This window comes from Hemiscyllium ocellatum, chromosome 33 (genome assembly GCF_020745735.1).
Source record: "Hemiscyllium ocellatum isolate sHemOce1 chromosome 33, sHemOce1.pat.X.cur, whole genome shotgun sequence".
Taxonomy (NCBI): Eukaryota; Metazoa; Chordata; class Chondrichthyes; order Orectolobiformes; family Hemiscylliidae; genus Hemiscyllium; species Hemiscyllium ocellatum.
The window spans coordinates 16929915-16953673 of NC_083433.1; the positions used below are offsets into that span (position 1 = coordinate 16929915).

Genomic DNA, 23759 nt, shown 5'->3' on the forward strand with positions numbered 1-23759 from the left:
CACCTGAAAACTTACTAACTACATTTCTTGTTCACATCTAAATCATTCATATAAAATGACGAAAAGCAGTGAACCCAGCACCACTCCATGTGGCACACCACTGGTCACAGGGCTCTAGTCTGAAAGGCAACCTTCCACCATCACCTTGTCTTCTACATTCGAGTCACCTGTATCCAAATGGCTATTTCTCTGTATTCCATGAGATCTAACCTTGCTAACAAGTCTACGAGTTTGTTGAACACCTTACTGAAGCTCATAGATCATGTCCATTCCTCTGCCCTCATCAATCCGCTTCATTTCTTTACAAAAAAAACTCAAGGTGGAGATACATTTCGCACACACAAAGCCATGCTGACAATCCCTAATCAGTCCTTATCTTTCCAAATACATATAAATGCTGTCCTTCAGGATCTCTCAAACACCTTGCCCACCATCAATATTAGGCTCACAGGTCTTTGATTCCTTAACTTTTTCTTACCACCTTTCTTAAAATAGTGGCACCACATTAACCAACTTAGCCTTCCAAAACCTCCTGCGTCTAACGATACAAATACCTCAGCAAGTAGCACAGCAATTATTTTCCAAGCTTCCAACAGAGTTTGGGGATACACCTCAACATGCCCTGGGGATTATTTCACCTTAACACGTTTTAAGACATCCAGCACCACCACCTCTGTAATACATACATGTTTCAAGATGTCACCATCTCTTTCCCTACATTCTATACTTTCCATGTCCTTTGCCACAGTAAACACTGATGCAAGATACTCAGTTAGTATCTTATTGAATTGTTAACTGTCTCTCCCTCCGCAGATGCTGCCAGACCTACATTTCTTCAGCGATTGATTTTACTTCAGATCTCCAATATCTGCAGTACTTTGTTTTTATCTGTATGAAATCATGTTGTTGCTATTAAAGTGACTTATGAATAAATGCAATGCTAGAAAAATATCCAGCGTCATTTTATATTGCCAGAAGTTGAAACTAAAAAATGCCTGGAGATAACTGAACAACCATTACCATAGAAACACTATCCCTGGATTCCAACTAAACAGCTTTTTTTTCAGACTCTTAAATTTAAATAATCACTGGCAAAGGAGGTGCTTGGCACAGTATGAATTTGGCCCTCAGTTTCCACTGCGAACTGAAGTTTGGGAGGAAATCTCTACGTGCTCACTCCTCACTGTTATAAAACAGCAGCATGCCATGTTGGAGGGAAGAAAGCAGCATTTTGAGTATAGAACCAATAATTAAATTTAGGAAGGGAAGTACCAAAATAGCAAAATCAAAAATTTAACATTTCACTCAATCTTATACATTGCATTTGCAAAATACAAACTATTGGGTTAACCTGTTAAGCTGCAGTGAACATCAGCTACATGCAAAATCTTAACTGAACACAAACAATTTGGATTGAACGTCACAGAATTATGGTAACTGGCAAAAGAACTAGATGGCAGATGAGAGCTGTTGAAACAATACACAACCAAGTCATGACCTGGAATTAAATGCCTAAAAGATTATGGAACCTGATTCAATTGTACACTTAAAAAAATGTGGACAAATACTGGAAGCAAAGTTTGAGAGCTAGGTGAAAAAAAAAAACAAGGGTGTGGGGGACCATCTGTCTTTCAAAGACCTGGTACCAAATACCTGTCTTGATAATGCTGCAACATCACATTTTTCAACAAATGTAATCCCTAATCAAAATAGTGACATTTAGCATATTTCAAGAAGGAAAAGTTTAAGTTCTACTGAGTGCAATGATTGAAGTTAGGTTAGCTTGGCTAATTGCACACCAAGTGATAAACAATGACTCAATTTGATTACTACTAGGCTTGAGATAAGTGTAGCGTCTTACCATATAGTTTTAGAAAGGTCTCAAAGTGTTTTATATTTTAAAAAAGGCAAATTACTTTGATGTTAAATATTACAGGGAAACAGGTCTGCATAAGGTCTCAAAGAACAGTACTTGAGAATGAACAGGAGAAAGTGAGGACTGCAGATGCTGGAGATCAGAGCTGAAAATGTGTTGCTGGAAAAGCACAGCAGGTCAGGCAGCATCCAAAGAGCAGGAGAATCGATGTTTCAGGCATGAGCCCTTCTTCGATTCTCCTGCTCTTTGGATGCTGCCTGACCTGCTGCACTTTTCCAGCAACACATTTTCAGCAGTTGAGAATGAACAGGTCAACTTGGAGAAAGCTTGATTACAACAAAGAAACTGCTCTTCCTGAAGTACACAATGAGACTCGTTGGACCGATCTGAACAACCAGAAAGAACACCTCAATGCAAGTAGGGTACCTCCTTGGTCACGTACCAAAGAGTTTTAAACAAAACACTAACAACAAGCAACTCCACAAGACTAAAAGGTGCACCAAAAGTTTAGAAACATTTTCTTTATGCTTTCATGGGACATGGACATTTGCTGGCAAGACCAGCACCTGCTGCCTGTTATTGCTCTTCATCGAGTGGCTGGCTCAGCCATTTCAGGGGCACTTAAAAGTCAACACTATTGCTGTAGGTCAAGAGATTCTGGGCAAATATAGCAACTTTCATCCCCTGAAGGCCATGAACGAACTAGTTGGGTTTTCCTTTAAATCAGTTTATAATATTGGTGTCATAGTTCATTTAAAATTTGCAAATGAAATTAAATGTCACTAGGGTAGTAAACAGGGACGCACGCAAATGCCCTTGGATATCATGCAATGATACCTAGATTTATTCATGGAATTTAAATTCCACCAGCTACCATGGTTGGGTTAGAGCCCGTGCCCCAGGGCATGTGCTTGGGACGCTGGTACTACCTTAGTAACATTTAATCTCATTTAAAAATTTAAATGAGGTATGACACCAATTTAAACAATTTTTGAACTTTTTCCTCCTCACAAGAGAAATACAAAGCAACCGTAATCTGTTGCTGTGCTGATATTATACTTACTGCCTTTTTACCCGGAATAGCACATTCCCAGTTCATTAAGTTTAGAGTACCATCTGGATTCTTTGTTGGTACTGCAACAAAGCCCTGTCAGCAAAACAGAAAACAAGAATAGAACAGACAGACTTAAACAAAGTATGATTTACCTTTACCTAAGTGAGCATGTTGACAACTGTAAGACTTTGATAGAACACTACTCCAAAGCAAGATTTTAGGATTTCATATTCCTACTTCTTACAAGGCCAAGTTTTATTTGGGTAGGGTAGAACACACAGCACCCAGTCAGGCAGGCATTTCTGTTTCGAATTACATTTTGGTTATTATTGGGGTCCAAACCGATACCTGAAAGCTTGTTGACAAGGGTCCACAGAGCCAAATATTTTTCTTCATTTCTCTGCCTATAAAGAATTGCAGTATTCTACTCGAAGGTGGCATGCCCTTTCATGGGTGAGTGCAACTCAATGGGCTAAATGCTTCTTACTGCACTGTAGGGATTCTATGATTCTAATTTCGGATGCATTTGAACAAAGTTTAGAACTCACTTTATTATGACAATTCGTGGATGGGTAGGAAGGCCAAATTTCAGATCCTAACCTGGCCAACTCAGATGAATGTTTTTATTTGGAGACATACCAAGATTTGTTTCAAACATTTTGTAAGGAGACAAACACTGGCACATTCAACCTATTCTTTTAAACATCCCATCAGGTTCCTTAAAACGTGATCCTGCATCTACATTCCGTAATCAAATTATTCAATGCTCTCCTGACTGGTCCCTCATTCTCCATCGACTTCAGCTCATCTAAACATCTACTACATATACGCCAGGTCACACTAAAGCCCGTACAGTCATCGCTTCTGTGTTAGCTGATGTATATTGGCACCCAGCCCAACAACACTTCAAAGTTAAACCTTTTGCTTTAAATCCCTTCACGGCATCACTATACTCCATTCCTCAAGCTGAGAACTGAAGGGAAATATTACTTTGATATTGTACTAGTAGCATAGCAATTTCGTGAAGAAAATTAACCACAGCAAACAAAGTCATACCAATTAAAATAAAATCAACGTAGCAGAGAAGGAAGCAGTCACACTACCTACCTCTCTGACATGATAAAACACTTACATTTGTCAGGACCAAAACTTTAGATTATTAATTCAATTGTGCTGCAAATCATCAACACTTAAGTCTTAATGAAACAATGGCCTGTGTACACTCTACAATCCTTGCTTTCAGAAAAGAAGTGGATAAATATTTGAGAAAATACTTGAGAAAATACTGCAGGGACACAGGCAAGGAGCAAAATTTACTACATTGGCCAAGTAGTCGGAGCTTCCTTCTGTCCTATTATCAGATTTGCACTTTCCACCACAGCCTGTGCTATGCAGTCAACACTAACCCTTCAAGGAAAACAAAGTTTGGACAAAATCAGATGTCAAGTTTGGTATCAAAATTCAATTCTCCTAAAAAATCCCAATAGATCAAACAGGATTCCTAATGCAAACATTATGGAAGTAATAGCTAACATTCCCACTAAGAAAAAAATACTTACAAAAGGATGATCCTTTCTCCAGGCTTTTCTTTCTTGTGCAAGTCGACTCAATGCAATTCCAGACATACTTTTACTTCAACTGTCCCCTGCAAAATAAGTAAATAAAAAGTGCAAAAAAGTTCAAAGCTTGCCTGAATTGGAGTGGATTAGTCATAACACGGAGTTGGACAAACTTGGAATGTTTTCACAAGAGAAAACTGGAGCGAGGGGTGGTCTGATAGCCACAGATAGGGTGGATGGTCAGTCTTTCTCCCCAGTGTAGAAATATCAGATAGTACAGGGCATCCATTTAAGGAGATGTGCTAGGCAAGTTTTTAAAATTAAAACAACCCAGGATGGTAGCTAGCTGGAACATGCTGCAAGAGTAGGTGGTAGTAACATATAATAGGAAAGTTTAAGAGGCATTTACAGAAACGTGACTAGTAGGGAATAGAGAGAAAAATCGACCATATGCAGGCAGAAGGGATTAACTTAGTATGGCATTATGATCAGGCAAAGCTGGCTGAAGTGCCTGCGTCTGTTCTGTTCGATGTTCATTAATATACAAACAGTGGCAAGGTCTCAGGATCAAGACTGATTAGAGTCAGAGTCAGAGATATACAGCGTGGAAATGGACCCTTTGGTCCAATCAGTCCACGCCGACCAGATATCCCAACCTAATGTAGTCCCACCTGCCAGGACCCAGCCCATATCCCTCCAAACCTTTCCTATTCATATACCCATCCAAATGCCTCTTAAATGTTGTAATTGTACCAGCCTCCACCACTTCCTCTGGCAGCTCATTCCATACACATGCCACCCTCTGTGAAAAAGTTGCCCCGTAGGTCTCTTTTCTAGTTTTCCCCTCTCACCCTAAACCTATGCCCTCTAGTTCTGGACTCCCCGACCCCAGGGAAAAGACTATTTATCCTATCCATGCCCCTCAATTTTGTAAACCTCTATAGGGTCACTCCTCAGCCTCCGACGCTCCAAGGAAAACTGCCCCAGCCTGTTCAGCCTCTCCCTGTAGCTCAAATCCTCCAACCCTGGCAACATCCTTGTAAATCCTTTCTGAACCCTCTCAAGTTTCACAACATCTTTCCGATAGGAAGGAGACCAAAACTGCACACAATATTCCAACAGCGGCCTAGCCAGTGTCCTGTACAGCCGCAACATGACCTCCCAACTCCGTTACTCATTACTCTGACCAATAAAGGAAAGTATACCAAACACCATCTTCACTATCCTATCTCCACCTTCAAGGAGCTAAGAACCTGCAGCCCAAGGTCTCTTTGTTCAGCAACACTCCCTAGGACCTGACCATTAAGTGTATAAGTCCTGTTAAGATTTGCTTTCCCAAAATGCAGCACCTCACATTTATCTGTATTAAATTCCATCTGCCACTTCTCAGCCCATTGGTATCTTGATCAGATGAGCCACTGTAATCTGAGGTAACCTTCTTTGCCATCCTTTACACCTCCAATTTTGGTGTCATCTGCAAACTTACTAACTGTACCTCTTAAGCTTTCATCCAAGTCATTTATGACAAAAAGTAGAGGGCCCAGCACCGATCCTTGTGGCACTCCACTGGTCACAGGCCTCCAGTCTGAAAAACAACTCTCCACCACCACCCGCTGTCTTCTACCTTTGAGCCAGTTCTGTATCCAAATGGCTAGTTCTCCCTGTATTCTATGAGAACTAACCTTGCTAATCAGTCTCCCATGGGGAACCTTGTCCATATAGATCACATCTACCACTCTGCCCTCATCAATCCCGTTACTTCTCCAAAAAACTCAATCAAGTTTGAGACACTTAACTGAGATGAGAAATGTCTTCAAAGAATTGTAGAAATGATATTCCTTGGATTTGGAAATTCTCCCCGCAATGTTCTGCTCCTATTTCTTATACACTCATTGCTCAAAGTACAGTCCACATGAAATGTAGCTACTGCCCTGAAGTGTTCCAGAAAACCAAAAACAATTCGGCATTGTTTACTCAAACATGCATCACACCACTGTTCAGGAAGATAGTGGTTCTAAGTCCCCACTGCTAATAGCATTGATAAGTGATTGGACCAACTAAGGAATGAAGTTAAAAAGCATAGAAAAGTATCAAAATCTAAATTGCATGACTAAAAGACATGAGTTATAATGCATAAACAAAGTAACTTACATTATTTCAACTAAAACAAATCCTAGCATGAAGACACAAGTGTTGAAAAGGTAATGGTGAATAACATGCTTAAAAAAACACTATTTTAAGTCAATGATGAGAAGTAGTCAAGCAGAGCTCCACATGGAGGGCGCACCAGTTCAGTCAATCCTGTACAGAAATGACCAGTGGCTTAGTGTCACGACAGCAGTCAATACCAACTCATCATTCTGAGAAAGGCATGACATCTTCCATAGTGTGAAGAAAACAAGGAGCCTCTGGGGATTTCAAAAATTGGAAGAAACCAAACTGTAAAATAATGATCCTGGCCAGGCAGATCAATTGTTTCTGTCCCATGGAATTTATTTTCTCCTACCTGGACTTGATTTTTCCCCTCTCTTTGTATAGTTCCATTACACTTACTTTCATGATTCTTCTGACTCTTTACACCAAGATTCAAAATTTGCAGTTCACAGGCAACCACCTTTTGTTCATCATAGATGTACAATCCCTTTGTACACCCATCCCCCATTACCACAGCCTTCGAGCTCTTTGCTTTTTCCTGGAAAGGCTGCCTGAACTGCCCCCATCCACCACCACTTTCATTTGCCCAACTGGGCTCATATTCACTGATCCGTTAACTCCCTTCACAAAGGTGTGGCACAGCTACATCAGTCTTTGTGAGGTGTGCTGAACATTCCTTGCCCCAAATCTACTCCTACCCTCCATTCTCTCTCTGGCACAATGACATCATTGGGTCTACTTTTTCTCATGCAGAATTTGGTGGGGGGGATGGTGGTGGTGGTGGAGAGAAGAGGAAGAGAATCAACTTTCACACTGCTCTCACTTTCACCTGGTCCAGACTCCTCCTTGGCTTGACATCGGTTTCTACTTCTAGAGATTGGTTTTCCACTAACATCCATTACAAACCCACGAACTGCGTTAACTGGACTATACACCCTGTTGCCTGGAAATACTCCATTCTACTCAGTTTTTCCATCAAACCTGTTCTGATGATGCCACCTTCCAGTGGGGTCAAAGGTTTACCTTCACTGAATACAGGATTTTCCGCATCTGGTGTTAACAAGGCCATTGGCTGTATCCATTCCATAACATGCCTTTTGCCTTCCTCCTCTTCTCTCCCACAATAGGGTTGCCCAGTCATCATTCAATACCCCAACAACCTCCACATCCAAAGGATCGCAGGTCACTATTTCAATCACTTCCACCACATTCAGACATATCCCCCACCCTTTTTTCGGCAGCATTCAGAGAACGCTCCATCCAGACACCTCGGTCCACTCCTCTTCCAGACCCAACACCATCTCAATACTTTCCCATGCAATTGCATAGGATGTAACACTTACCCATGTATCTCCTGCCTCATTATCCAAAGTTAAAAAAAATGTGGCACTGGAAAAGCACAGGTCAGGCAGCATCTGAGGAGCAGGGAGAGTCAACATTTCAGGCATAAAAGTATGGTGAGTGCCCCAGAACTGTTCCAAAACATACTGCAAGTTGCCATTCTTTCTCTGATATTAATGAGCTAATTTGCTCTGCTGACCTTGAGGAAATTGGATGTCCCAAGGCTAGGGTGGGATGCCTAATTTGCAGGTAGATTATAAGGAAATCACATTACCATCTCTTGGCATTCAAAGCCATTTTGCATGGCCATTTCCTAGTTTTTCAAAAGCCATTTACATTGCCATCTCCTATTTACATTTTCGTCCCCAATTCAGAAATCAATAAGAACATTACAGTTGGAATGTGACTACTCCTTATATAGTTACAAAAAAACGATTTGCAACAGATTTGATTAAGGGAGGAGTTGCATTAGATTGCTCTGTAAGCTGGTGCTTCCAGATAAACCTGAATTAAAACCTGATGTTGCATGATTTTTAACTTTGTATACACCAGTCCAACACCAGCACCTCCAAAATCATTGTTTCTGAGGATGAAGGAGTAGTCACTGCATTGTGTCTTGAATGGCATGCGACTGGGGGTTGTCTTGTGGGCATCGCTAACCATGATGTAAAGGCTTAGTATATAGGACGGACTGTTTCCTTTGTTCAGAGAGCTTTTGCCACAACCCCGTATGCCTTGCGACGTGTTAAAGATTCGTCCAGAAAGCTTGCACTTACTACGTTCAATAAATTTGGTTGTTGTTCACAGAAGTTGGCATTTGCAGTTGCTTTAAGGCGTAAAGAACCTCAGGGGGAAAAAAAAGCGTAACATCCCCAACGGACACAGCAGATGAGGTGAGAGTTGGGCAGGGAAATCACTGTTGGAGGTGGAAGGCACCAAAGGATCCTTCCACATCTGACAGATTTTCTTGCACATCCAAAGCATCTCATCTATTGTGTCTGTTGCTCTTGCTGTGGTCCCTTCAACAACGGAGAGACAGGCCAACTCAGGGAATGTTTCAGGGAACATATCTGGGACACACCAAAGCACTCCATCGCCCTGTGGCCAACCACTTCAACTCCTCTCTCTCCTCCTCCTCCTCCTCCCCCGCCCCCCCAACTCCGCCAAGGGCATGCAAGTCCTGGGCCGCCACCACTGCCAAATCCAAGTCACCCAACAACTGGAGGAAGAACACCTCATCTTCCACCTTTACAGGAAATTGCGATCTTTGAAGAAGGAGGCCATCTGGAAGCAGATGCGGCGAAGGCGAAGGAATTGGGAATATGGGATAGCGTTTTTACAGGGGGCAGGGTGGGAAGAGATGTAATCTAGGTAGCTGTGGGAGTCAGTCGGTTTATAGTATATGTCCGTGTTGAGTCGGTCGCCCGAGATAGAGATGGAGATGTCTAGGAAGGGGAAAGACTGCAATTTATCCTCAGACGTGGTTGACGATGCTTTCCACCGCATTTCCTCCACTTCCCGCTCCTCCAATCGCCACCAGGACAGAACCCCACTAACCTCCAGAAACATCGGATCATCCTTCGTCATTTCCGCCACCTCCAAACAGACCCCACCACCAAGGATATGTTTCCCTCCCCACCCCTATCAGCGTTCCGGAAAGACCACTCCCTCCGCAATTCCCTTGTCAAATCCACACACCCCCCACCAACCTAACCTCCACTCCCGGCACCTTCCCCTGCAACCGCAAAAAAACTTGCACCCTCACCTCCCCCCCAAGGGATCCTTCAGTATCCATCAGAAATTCACCTGCACCTCCACACACATCATTTACTGCACCCGCTGTGGCCTCCTATACATTAGGGAGACAGGCCGCCTACTTGCGGAACGTTTCAGAGAACACCTCTGGGACACCCGCACCAACCAACCCAACCGCCCATGGCTGAACACTAACTCCCCCTCCCACTCTGCCAAGGACATGCAGGTCCTTGGCCACCTCCATCGCCAGGCCATGGCAACACGACGCCTGGAGGAAGAGCGACTCATCTTCCGCCTAGGACCCCTCCAACCACATGGTGTGAATGCCGATTTCTCCAGCTTCCTCATTTCCCTTCCCCCCACCTTTTCAGTCCCAATGCTCAGACTCGGCACCGCCTTCTTGACCTGCAATCTTCTTCCTGACCTCTCCGTCTCCACCCCCACTCTAGACTATCACCCTCACCTTAACCTCCTTCCACCTATCGCATTCCCAATGCCCCTCCCTCAAGTCCCTCCTCCCTCCCATTTATCTTAGCCTGCTTGGCACACCCTCCTCATTCCTGAAGGGCTTATGCCCGAAATGTCGATTCTCCTCCTTTGATGCTGCCTGACCTGATGCGCTTTTCCAGCAAAACATTTTTAAACACTCAGGACAAATGTCAATCTGCAGAGCAAAAGGAGTTCACAAATCCAAGACATCTTTCAGACTTCATAAATTAGATTTCTAAGTATCAGAACAGGTACTAATGCAGAGACGAAAAAGAGGAAGCTATGTAAATTGGATGGAAACTGTTAGAAATTTAAACTCGTCCTATTCAATTTAGGGATAGGAAAATGCAGCTAGCTACATGTTATAGCTCAAAGGTAAGGCATTCACTAAGAAATGACCATCAAAACTGGAACTTTATTTATATCTATTTGGATTAAGCATGCATTTAGATGTGAATTTTGTTCTACATGAACGATTAACAAACTCTAGGACTATCTTAATGAAAACTTACTTTCTCATTTTCTAATTATTCAAATCGTATTCAAATCGTAGTGTCTCAACTGCAATTCATTCACTGCCTCAGCCTAGCTCTGCAAAATGTTTAGGTCCTTCACTGACTAAATTTTATTTTGCAATCTTATGGTAGTGTTTATGCACATGAAATTGTCTGTCTGATTTGAATTAATGTTCTGAAATATTTACTTACAAAAAAGAAATGCCTTGTTGAAATACAAGGCAGAACAATGGCATACACAGATAAACCAGACCAACAATCTGCTTTGTCCGGCTAAGTGTGAGGTCAGAATACAACCTTCAAATAAAAGGTTTTAAAACTGGTTAGTTCATCAGCTGGTTATCATTCAATTAGATTATGGCTAATCAGTTTATGAAAAATATAAAATCTTAAGAACTAGTTCAGCAAATTGGTAACCAGATGATCTTAGATCAAGACAGTTTGAGGGCAGCTAAGAAACAGTGAGTAGCAGCAAACAATGACAGCAGTTGTTTATAAAACAAACTGTAGTGGCAATAACGGATATGGTACATATCAGAAAACTAAGGATGCATACTACTTGGGAGACAATAATAATGGGCAATTCAATTTACATACACCAGGTTAAACACATCAGCACATATGCTATAAGGGTGAATTTGGAATAAATAAATGGATTTTTGGGGAGCCAACTAGGAACCAAACTATTTTGGATTTGGTGTTGCATAATTATAAAGGACTAAGCAATAACCTTACTATGAAGGAGCCTTTGGGAAACAGTAACAATAATAGATTCTTGCATTAAGTTTAAATAAGTCAGTGCATTATAAAACTAGAATCGTGGCAATTAAATTAAGAAATAAAGGGGCATGTTGACTATAATGGATTTGGCAGATACAACCAAAGATTCAAAACTAGATAGGCAATAAAGAAAAAGAAATACTATACAGTCTATAACAGACGTGTATACACTTAAAGCACAAACGCCCAATGGGAAAGATAAAACAAGTGTGATTATTGGAATGTTTTAAGGATTGCATTAGATCAAGAATGGCAGGATACCACAATGAATGGAGATTTAGGGAGCAATTTAGAGCCCAAAAGGAGGAATAGAAAACTGACCAAGAGAATATAAATGCTAATTAGCAAGGAACAAAGGTAGACTTTTAAGAACTTTTTTGGGGATTGAGAAGGAAACCATTAGATAGTACAACATGGGGCCATCACAAGTAGGACTGGAGAATTTATAGTGCAGAACCAGCAACTGTTGAGAAACTTAACAGTTACTTCAAACTTCTTAAGGAATGATGCAGGATGTCTCTCTCTCTCTCTCTCCAACTAATTGATTTGTGAAACTAAGGAACTAAAAAAAATTTAGTAAGGAAGTAATAACTGAATTGAAAGTTGATATAAGCCAGGTAAGCTTCATCCCTGAACATTAAAAGTAGCTAGAGAGATAGGGGATCTACTGATGGTTATCATACAGAGTTCAATGGATCTGGCAAGGATTTGGGATAAAAACAATGACTGAGGATGCTGGAAACCAGATATCTGGATTAGTGGTGCTGGAAGAGCATAGCGGTTCAGGCAGCATCCAAAAGTGCAGCGAAATCGACGTATCGGGCAAAAGCCCTTCATCAGGAATAAAGGCAGTGAGCCTGAAGTGTGGAGAGATAAGCTAGAGGAGGGTGGGGTGGGGAGATAGTAGCATAAAAATGACCTGGGAGTTGCAGTGGGAGAGGGACTCCCCGAGATTCTTGTAGAGAGGAGGAGGAAAACTTCTTCAAGGCAGGCATCCTTTCAAGAGGATTCACAGTAGGGTTAAAATCAACGAGGTAAAAACAATGACTGGAAACCAGATATCTGGATTAGTGATGCTGAAAGAGCACAGCAGTTCAGGCAGCACCAAGGATTTTGGGTAGTGGAATGTAGGAAAGCGAGAGAGAATGGAGAACTACAGAATTATTCATATGACACTCGTAAGGATAATGTTAGAATCTATTAAAAGGGACACAGTAGCTGAACAGTTAGAAAGTGGTAAAATTGGATTGTCAACATGGATTTACAAGGGAAATTACATTTGACAAGCTTTTTGATGATAATGCTTAGTGTACAAAGGAGAACCAGTAGACATACTGCATTTGAATTTCAAGGCGGCTTTTAGTAAGGTCCTGAACAGGTTAGCGAATAAAGTCAGAGTGCATTGAATTTATTAGAATAGATTGAAAATTGATTCACAGAAGAATTGTAGTGTCCATAGTCATGACTCAAAATAATCATACTGATGGAACAGCAATTAGAAGATAAATGGTATACTGGCCTTGATCACAAGGAAATTTGACTACAGTAAGATTGTATAGAGCCTCAGTGAGACTTCTCTTGGAATACTATTTATTGTTTTAGTTCCCTTATCAAAACAGGGAGAACATTTTCCATAAGAGTGCAATGGAGGTTCACCAAATTAATCCTTTGAGTGGCAGGACTATTTCATGGAGATTGGCGAGACTGGGCTTGCATTTCTCATAGTAGTGACCTTAAAACAAATTATTGCAGGATGTAAAAGGAGGATTTAGGCAAGTGCTTCCTTGGCTGGTCAGTCCAAACCAGGGCAATAATCTTCAGGTAACAGGTAGGTCATAAAAAGGTAGCAGTGGAAATTATTTTTTCATGCAAGGAGTGTGTTGAATTTTGCAGAAGTTTCTCCCCCAGAGAACTGTGAAAGCTCAATCATTGAGCATGAGATTTAACACAACAATGATGTCACAGTAGATGATAATCGGTTGCACCCTAAAACTGTGGGAAGCTAAGAAAATGATTTCTTGGCCCCTTGCTGAGATACTTCTATCAATAGCCACAGGTGAAGTGCCGGAAGACTGGAGGTTGGCTAACATGGTGCAAATATTTAAGGTGGTAAGGAAAAACCAGGGAAGCATGACATCAGTGGTGGGCAGGTTGTTGGAGGGAACCCGAGGGACAGGATTTACACATATTTAGAATGGCAAGGATGATTAGAGACAGTCAACATGGCTTTGTGCCTGGAAAAATCAAGTCCCAAACTAGAATGGAGTTTTTGTTGATGATGTAACAGAGGTTTGATGAGGGCAAAGCTGTGGACGTGATTTACATGGATTTCAATGAGGCTTTCAAACAAGGTTCCTCATAATAAACAGGTTAGTAAGGTTGGAGCTCATGGAATACAGGGAGAACTAGCCATTGGGATTCAGAGCTGGCTCAAAGGCAGAAGACACAGGGTGGTGTGAAAGGTTGCATTTCCGGTTGGAGGCCTGTGACCAGCAGTGTGCCACAATTTTGTCATTTGTATAAATAATTTGAATGTGAACATAGGAGGTATAGTAAGTTTGCAGATGACACCAAAATTGGAGGTGTAGTAGACATCAAAGGTTATTTCAGAACAATGGGATCCTGATCAGATGGGCCCAGGAGTGGCAGATTGAGTTTAATTTAGATAAATGTGAAGTGCTGCATTTTGGAAAGACAAATCAGGACAGGACCTCTACACTTAATGGTAAGGTTCTGGGGAGTGTCGCTGAACAAAGATCTTGGAATGCAGATTCATAGTTCCTTGAAAGTGGAGTCACAGGTAGACAGAACAATGAAGGCAGTGCTTGGCATGCATGCCTTTATTGGTCAGTGCATTGAGTATAAGCGTTGGAGTTCATATTGCAGCTGCACAAGACATTAGTTAGGCCACTTTTGAAAATATTGCATGCAATTCTAGTCTCCTTCCTATCAGAAGGATGTTGCAAAACTTGAAAGGGTTCAGAAAAGATTTACAAGGATGGTGCCAGGGTTGGAGAATTAAGCTATAGGGAGGCTGAATAGACTGGGGCTCTTTTCAGAGGCTGAGGTGTGATCTTAGAGACCTATAAAATCATGGGGGTGCATGAAGATGAATAGACAAGGTCTTTTTCCCTGGGGTGGATAAGTCCAGAACTAGACAGCATAGGTTTAGGGCGCGCAGGGAAAGATTTAAAATGGACCCAAGAGGCAACATTTCCACAGAATGGTGTGTGTATGAAATGCCAGAGAAAGTGGAGGTAGCCAGTACAATTACAACATTTAAAAGGCATCAGGATGGGTATATGAATAAGGAAGGGTTTAGGGGATAAGGGCCAAATGCTGACAAATGGGACTAGATGTAGAGGACAATCGGGTCAGCATGGACAGTTTGGACCAAAGGGTTGGTTTCCACACTGTACAGCTCTATCACTCAAGGAGAACAGGAAAGTAGCACCGACTATCAATAACAGGAGGCCAGTAACGTCATTGGACTGATGATCAAAAACCCCAGGCTAATGCTTGTGGGACATGGGTTTAAATCCCACCAGGGCAGATGTTAAATTCAAATTTCACCAAATAAATCTAGAAAAAACTAGTCTATTATTGATTACATAACTGTTGATTTTCATTAAAACACATGACTCACCAATATTCTTCAGGGAAGGAAATTCGCTACTCTTACATGTGACTGACTTAACTGGCCTCTGGACACTTAAGGAAAGAATAGTGAAGGCATTTGGGATACTTGCTTTTATTGATAGTGCATTGAGCATACAAGTTGGAAGGTCATATTACGGCTGTACAGGACATTGGTTAGGCCACTTTTGGCATATTGTGCTCAATTCTAGTCTCCTGGTTATAGGAAGGTTGTTGTGAAACTTGCACAGGTTCAGAAAAGATTTACAAGGATGCTCCCAGGTTTGGAGGGTTTGAGATATAGGGAGAAGCTGAATAGATTGGGGCTATTTTCCCTGGAGAAATGGAGGCAGTTGGGTGACCTTAGAGGTTTATAAAATCATGAGGTACATGGATACGTTAAATAGACAAGTCTTTGCCCCAGAGTAGGGGCGTCCAAGATTAGACGACATAGCTTTACAATGAGAGGGGAAAGACTTAAAAGGGACCTAAGGGGCAACCTTTTTCACGCAGAGTGTGGTGCAAGTATGGTATGAGCTGCTAAAGAAAGCAGAGGAGGCTGGTACAATTACAAGTAAAAAGACATCTGGATGGGGATATGAATAGGAAGGGTTGAAGGGAAGATGGGCCAAATGGGACTAGATTAATTTAGGATATCTGGTTAGCATCGACATGTTGGATTAAGGGGCCTGTTTCCATGCTATATATTTATGACTCTACCCTACACTGAATATATTAAAAAAAACATGTTCTAATCCTGTCCCCACTATGCCAAGCACAACAAGCAATTCATATCTATATGGCTGCTCTAATATAAATGCCCACTCAATGCAACTTCCCTAGAACAGTAAGGTTCAACAGAACAATTCACACTTCACTAAAAACAGAGCTCACAACACAATCTGCACATTCATGTAAGCTCAAACTGTCAATGCAAGGTAGTGTAAGTGACAACACAAAGTGAGAAGCCATTCTATATTTTTTAAATTGACGTTTGGATAAATCACATCTTGGAACCTGAAATATTCTCAGGCCACTTTGAAATTGAAGGCAAACTTCCCTTATTCCCTAGAATTGTCATTACTAGCAACAGAGTGCTAGTGCTTAAGAAATTGTTTAATGATTATGCCATCTTATTAGAAATTAGGATTGATCATCTTGAACAGAAAGTAGTAATTAAGAGCAACAGGCCAAATACATCTTCTTACATCTGTCCAATACTTTCTACATACTATAGAAACTTCTCAAATAATGATGAATGAGCTTACTGTAGTCGGGTTGAACAGCTGTCCATGTTACCTATACCAAGATCACGGACAGCATCTCTTTTGAAGATTAACATAAGTTACTTTAAAATACAAAGTTCAGGAAACCATTGAATTCCCTAATCTCCACGCTGCAAGTCTGTATAAGTGTTAAACCTGAGAGGTGCAAGATGTTGTCTTCCACCTCAAGCTGACCATGCTTTATCCAATTTTGATCTAAATTTACCAACTTTCCACCAACCCAAATCCATGCTTTTCAACAAGGCATTGTTGAAACCATTAAAGTTAATCAACCAGGCTCTCAAGTTCTCTGGTGTCCTCTTCCTGACGGCCTCCACCAGAAACTATTGAGAATCAGAGCTCCTGAATATTCTGGACTCCTATCTTTCCATCCTGTAGAATCCCTCTGATCCCTGAGCCCCAGAAAAACAAATTCTACAATTTCCATAACTAAAAACCAATAATGCTGGAAAAACTCAATAGGTCCAATGGCATCAATGGAGAAGTATGGGAGGGAGAAAACAGCAGAATTTATTTCAATTTGCTGACCATTTTGACGAAAGATCATCAACCTGAAACATCGAATCCATGTCACATTAGATGCTGCCAGATTTGAGTACTTTTAGGGTTTATCATTAACTACAAATTTCAAGCAACTGATGTTCTTTGCACCAAAAATTTACACACTTGCAAATTTCTCATACACTGCCCCATTCCTTTCCTCCAGCCACATGAACTATACATGAATACTGTTCCAGAAAATTTTACTCCTTGAAAGTGGAGTCACAGGTAGTTAGGATAGTGAAGCTGGCATTTGGTATGCTTGCCTTTATTGGTTAGAGCATTGCATATAGGCATTGGAATGTCATGTGGCAACTATACAAGATAGCAGTTAGGCTACTTTTGGAATATATGCACAATTCTGGTCTCCCTTCTACAGGAATGATGTTGTGAAACTCAAAAGGGTTCCAGAAAAGATTTAAGGATGTTGCCAGGGTTGGAGGGTTTGAGATATAGAAGAGGCTGAATAGGCTGGGGCTGTCTCCCCTATGGAGAGAGGGGCTGAGGGATGACCTTATAAAAGGTTCATAAAATCATGAGGGGCATGGATAGACTAAATAGAATAGGTCTTTTCCCTGGGTTGGGGGAAGCCCAGAATTAGAGAGCATAGGTTTAGGGTGGAAGATATAAAAGGGACCCAAGGGGCAACCTTTTTCACGCAAGGGGTGGTGCATGTATGGAACAAAAGTGGAGACAGTTGGTACAATTACACCATTTAAAAGGCATCTGGACAGATATATGATTGGGAATGGTTGAGGGAGATATGGGCTAAGTGTTGACAAATGGGACCAGATTAATTTAGGGTATCTGGTAAGCATTTGGAACAACAGGTCTGTTTCCATGTTGCACATCTATGACTGCATGACTTACTACATTCCCCACCCAATTGCTAGCTAAGTTTTATTTTGCTTTCTTTGGGCACTCAAAATCCCTTTTTTGCCCACTTTCACCCTATGGACAAATTGAGGGACGACATCCAACTTTCAAAACTGTTTCGACAGCATCCACAGTGATTTGATGGACGATTAGCGACAAGCAATCATTCATGTTTAAATCTGAACAGCACCATGCAGATCAAGATCCATAGTCACACAATGTTAGCAACTCTAGAGAAACTGGTTAGATAACATACATTAGTTAAACAATAGGTAGAACTCAACGTACAAATAATGAAACACCTCAGAGCAGTGGAAATGGCCAAGTTTTGTTACATTAAGTTTAAGTGTATCCAAATAAAGGGGTTAATCTGAAGGGACTTTTTGCAAAAACCACTGGAAAATATTTAAATTAACTGAGTATTACTTTTCTTTTTGTCTATCCTTGAAATATATCTCCAAAAACTACAAAACTATAAAGTTCTGCTATAGAGTCAGAGATATACAGCATGGAAACCGACCCTTTGGTCCAACTCGCCCATGCCGACCAGATATCCCAACCCAATCTGGTCCCACCTGCCAGCACCGACCTACATCCCTCCAAACCCTTCATATTCAAATACCCATCCAGATGCCTTTTAAATGTTGCAATTGTACAGCATCCACCACTTCCTCTGGCAGCTCATTCCATACCCGTACCACTCTCGGCATGAAAAAGTTGCCCCTTAGGTCTCTCATATCTTTCCCCTCTCACCCTAAACCTATGCCCTCTAGTTCTGAACTCCCCGACCCCAGGGAAAAGACTATTTATTCTATCCATCCCCCTCAATTTTGTAAATCTCTAAAGTTCATCCCCTTAGCCTCCGACGCTCCAGGGAAAACAGTCCCAGCCTGTTCAGCCTCTCCCTATAGAAGGGAGCTAGTTGGTGATTTAGTAGACATCATAAACCGAAAGGCATTTGACCACATAAACTCTACAATTCTACAGGAGAATAATCATGGTTCCATTGCAGCAGAAAGTGGATAAGCCAGCTACATAGCAAACTGAGGGAGCAAACCCTATTCTGACCACCCCCACATTCCTCCTTACCCCACAGCAAAAGGGTAAGAAAGTGAGTCAGGATGTAATGCACTTCAGCAGCGTCAAAACATATTTCCTATAATTTGGTTACTGAGTTAGCAAATTAAAACTACAATATTAACCATCAACATGAAGTGGCTTATAACTAGCAAAACTTGCACACATGTTCCACTAGTTTTCTTGAAGGATCTAAAACAGGCTCCTCGTTATTTGAATATTTAATATTGGAAATTAAGGTACTGCAGATTGAATTGTTGGGTAACATTAGGGGTATTCAAATATTGGGAAACAGAAGTAACATGCACACCAGCCATAATGTAATTAACAGAAACTTAATAGCTTATTTGAATCTGTGATAAAGCCAAGAGGTTTCAGAAATAGATCGAGAAGAATACAGGATTGTTTATGCTATACGTGGATAAGTGGGCTTTGGTAGCTTGCTTGAAAAACATGTTTACTGAAAGTACAGATGGAAGCAAAACTATGATTTGTGGAAATATGCACCAAGTCAATCAGCATCTGTAAAGGCAAGATAATATTTTGGATAAAGTTACTAGATCAACATTAGAACAGTCCAAATATTCACAAATATAAACCAATTAAACAGAAAAGATTTGTACCTTTCAGTTTGATGTGGGCACTTTCAATGTTTTCTTGTCACCACAATGCCTCAATCCTGAGCATACAGATCAAATGAAAGATGGAAACGGGAATGTGAATGCCTGACATTGGTTGCGCAATCCTAAATGCAACTTGCTCTTAATGTAAGAGTATCTTTCAAAACTGTGGCTCTGGCTTTGGCAGAGTTATTTAAATCAAGGTAAAGCCACATTCAAAATAATGAGGAGTGTGGTTAGAGAAATATCCTTACACAGAGGGCTACAGGAGCACCATTTTTTTTGCCATAGGAATTGTTTATGGTAGAGATCATTGCAATTCTTATCTATGGGTTAAACTACAAAGGAGTCCTTTGCTTAAAAATTAATTGATAATTGCTAAATCAATAAAATACAAATAATTAACCACGTAGCACTAAATTTGCAGAACATTGACAATATGCCTTCCTTTCACATGACATCTATTATTTAAGATTGCACACTTTTTCAACTGTCCGAATAAACTTTAAACAAGGTTCAGATATGCAAGAACTATTTTCTCAGGTATCTCAGCAAAACACAACTAAAAGCAGGACACTGGTAAATCTAACATTCAAAAAGCAAAAATGTATTGTCCCATTAGTTTTTGGCTTAAACTATAAATAATTTGTCATTTTACTTCCAATTACTTTCAAATAATCTTAGTACAGATTTTAAAACACATTGTGCTAATTTGATGGGTTAATGCCCCAAACAGAAGGTCTGCAATTCAAGTCTTTGACTGCAAATTAGTGACTGAGCTAAACAAACCACAATTTCCATGCTCCCAAGTCAAATAGAGGAAGGAAGGGAGAGAAGGGCAAGTATCAAATATTTTACTTCCTGGCTGTTGTTTAGTGACCTCTTCTGGAAATTGTACGATATGTTAAAGAATGGCTGGCTTGAATCCAGCTGTGCAAATAGTACATCTTACCAATGATGTATTATCCCATGAGCCAACATTTTCATGAAGGGAAAAAAAAATCAGATTTAGATAAACCAAAAAAATGCATTGATCATACATGGCACCATTTTTATTGCATTTTGGAGATTTACAAGCAAAACAATTTGTGTGTACAAATTGAAGCACTGCATGCCCTTTGTAAAAGAAAGCTACTCAGTAGATCAAACAGGAGACAAATGTTAATTCGCATTCATGAAATGCATTGTTTCTTATAGTTCTACAGGTTACAAAATTACCTCAATAGCAAGAAACCAGGAATAAATTCAGTTCAACAGTTTAATTCGAGTTGTTTTCTTAAACTGAAATAGAAAATTTAAGCCAATTTATTTCTCCCAGAGATTTCAGACAACAGTCCAGCTGAGGAAAGTGCTTCACTGTCTGAGGTATAAAAGACTCATTTATGCCTCTCAGTTGACACCAATATGTTAATTAATAATTTGTCCGAATGTGGTTTTCCAAGCCCCTAAACTGGGTGCAACCTGTCAGAAAAGAACATTCAGCTCAAACCTGTTTCTTTTTCATTCATTTAGTTCATAGCTGATCAGTAATCCATTTATAGTTAATGCCATTCCAACCATTTTCATATGTTTTTAATTTCCAATTTACACCCAACATTTTCAATATTTAATCCTGATAAATACCAGAGAAACATGCTCTAATCTAATAAATTAAAATGGTGGTCGACTATCAATATGTTTGAGCTTTCAGGACAGTTTTAAAAATTAAGAATCCAGATCAGAGCTTTGTAGCTATCACAGATGGTTTATACAATGAACAAGAATATCTGTAGGCTATAATTATGACCTCACATTTGTCAGGGAGATCACAACTGACCTATAAATTATCTTCACAATGCACCTTTGCCTCATACTCCTTAATACAGTAGCTTTGGATAACAACTTGGATCAGCCAAAATTAAATTACAATTCATACAACATTGAATTTTCATCTACAAATGCCAATCAAACTTCCATAACCTATACATAAGTCTTTCCCAATATCACTCCTAAAAAGAGCCTGCTAATTTTCAATACCCTTTTCCAGGTAAGGTACAAACAGCAGCAGATTATTTTAACCTTACCAAAGCTAACACAATGTCACTGAAGGATAACTGTGGGTGTGTGAAGTGTTTACACTGTGTCCACTAAAACAGTATTGTTTATAGTATTTGTTGGGAGAAAGCATTTTGTATTGGACAAAACCAAAAAACTGGCTACATAATGCCACTGCTGGAAATCAGAAATCACAAATATTGTGGCATAAAAGGGCATTAGTTAAAGATTTGCTTAGAACACATCTTCACCACAAGGAATTAAATAAGCCTGTTTTCAATTCAAACTGATAAGAACAAGGGAAACATTTAAAATCTTATAATTACCATTAGGAATTGATGCAAAATTCTAACGGTATCTTAATGTGACTAGAAAAATTTCTGAAATTAGACTCCCAACCTCAACGCTACGGCGAATAATTCTTCCAACACCACACTGGCTCAGTCTAGAAACAACTGACACACAGTTACAAAATAGAATTAGAGTGTCTTTACCAGGAAAATACCATACATGTAATTAATTAAATGGACACCCATATATAGGACATCAAAAACTCTAGATCGACGAATAAGTGTAAAAGAGGACTTCAAAGGGAGAGAGAATGGATATGGAGACAAAGGGTTAGGGCCCAGAATGCCAGACATTGGTGGCTCAGCAGGAGGAGCTGTTTGCAAAAGGCCATTATCATAACATCAAAACACTTTCGTGCTTGTACAGTACTAAAATGAGTTTGAAAAGACAGTTACCTGGATGCTCCTCCTTGTAAAGTAACTATATAGTTAATTGGGAAACTGCTGTTCCAGAGAAGGCAGTAGGAGTATACCTAAAGAGGGAAACCAGAAGGGCAAAGAGGAGACATGAGACAGCTTTGGCAAATAGAAGTAGGGAGAATCCAAAGGGTTTTTACAAATACATTAAGAACAAATGTGTAACGAGGGAGAGAATAGGGCCCTTCAAAGTTCAACAAGGCGACTTTTGTGTGGAGCCACAGAAAATTTCAGCGGCGGGGAAGCTACTAGACGAGTATTTCTGCATCAGTACTTACTGTGGAGAAGGATATGGAAGATATAGAAAGTAGCAAAATAGATAGTGACACCTTACAAAATGTCCATATTACAGAGGAGGAAGTGCTAGATGTCTTGAAACTGTTAAATAGATAAATCCCCAGGACCTGATCAGGTGTAACATAGAACTCTGTGGGAAGCTAAAGAAGTGATTGCTGGGCCTCAGATATTTATATCATCGATAGCCACAGGTGAGGTGCCAGAAGACTAGAGGTTGACTAATATGATGCCACTGTTCAAGAAGGGTGGTAAGGACAAGCCAGGGAACTATAGACCAGTGAGCCTGATGTCGGCAGTAGTCAAGTTGTTGGAGGGAATCCTGAGGGACAGGATGTACATGTATTTGGAAAGGCAAGGACTGATTAGGGATAGTCAACATGGCTTTGTGCATGGGAAATCATGTCTCACAAACTTGATTATTACTACTTCAAAAAGATTTAAAGAGGATTGATGAGGGCAGAGTGGTAGATGCGATCCATATGGAATTCAGTAAGGCGTTCAACAAGGTTCCCCATGGGAGACTGTTGAGCAAGGTTAGATCTCACGGAATACAGGGAGAACTAGCCATTTGGATACAGACCTGGCTCAAAGGTAGAAGACAGATGGTGGTGGTGGGAGGGTTGCTTTTCAGACTAGAGGCCTGTGACCAGTGGAATGCCACAAGGATTGGTGCTGGGTCCACTACTTTTCGTCATTTACATAAATGATTTGGATGTGAGCATAAGCGGTACAGTTAGTACGTTTGCAGATGACACCAAGTTTGGAAGTGTTATGGACAGTGAAGGTTACCTCAGATTACAACAGGATCTTGATCAGATGGGCCAATGAGATGAGAAGTGGCAGATGGAGTTCAAGTCAGCTAAATGCAAGGTGCTGCATTTTGGGAAAGCATATCTTAGCAGGACTTATACACTTAGTGGTAAGGTCCTAGGGAGTGTTGATGAACAAAGAGCTTGGAGTGCAAGTACATAGCTCCTTGAAAGTGGAGTCACAGATAGATAGGATAGTGAAGGCGATATTTGGTATCTTTCCTTTAAATCGGTCAGAGTATGGAGCACAGAAGTTGGGAGGTCATGTTGCGGCTGTACAGGACATTGATTAGG

The 23759-nt window shown here is 40.6% G+C and overlaps 1 protein-coding gene across 1 annotated transcript in view; it reads right to left on the reverse strand.

The window, feature by feature from the left end:
- The window catches only part of LOC132831150 (SUMO-conjugating enzyme UBC9), a 45684-nt gene that overhangs the window by 13979 nt on the left and 7946 nt on the right, over positions 1-23759 (reverse strand). The window contains exons 2-3 of the mRNA XM_060849148.1: positions 4490-4575; positions 2940-3023 (exon numbers count right to left, since the gene is read on the reverse strand). Coding sequence (XP_060705131.1) covers positions 2940-3023; positions 4490-4555 — 150 coding nt within the window. The 5' untranslated portion in view covers positions 4556-4575. The remainder of the gene's footprint in view (positions 1-2939; positions 3024-4489; positions 4576-23759) is intronic.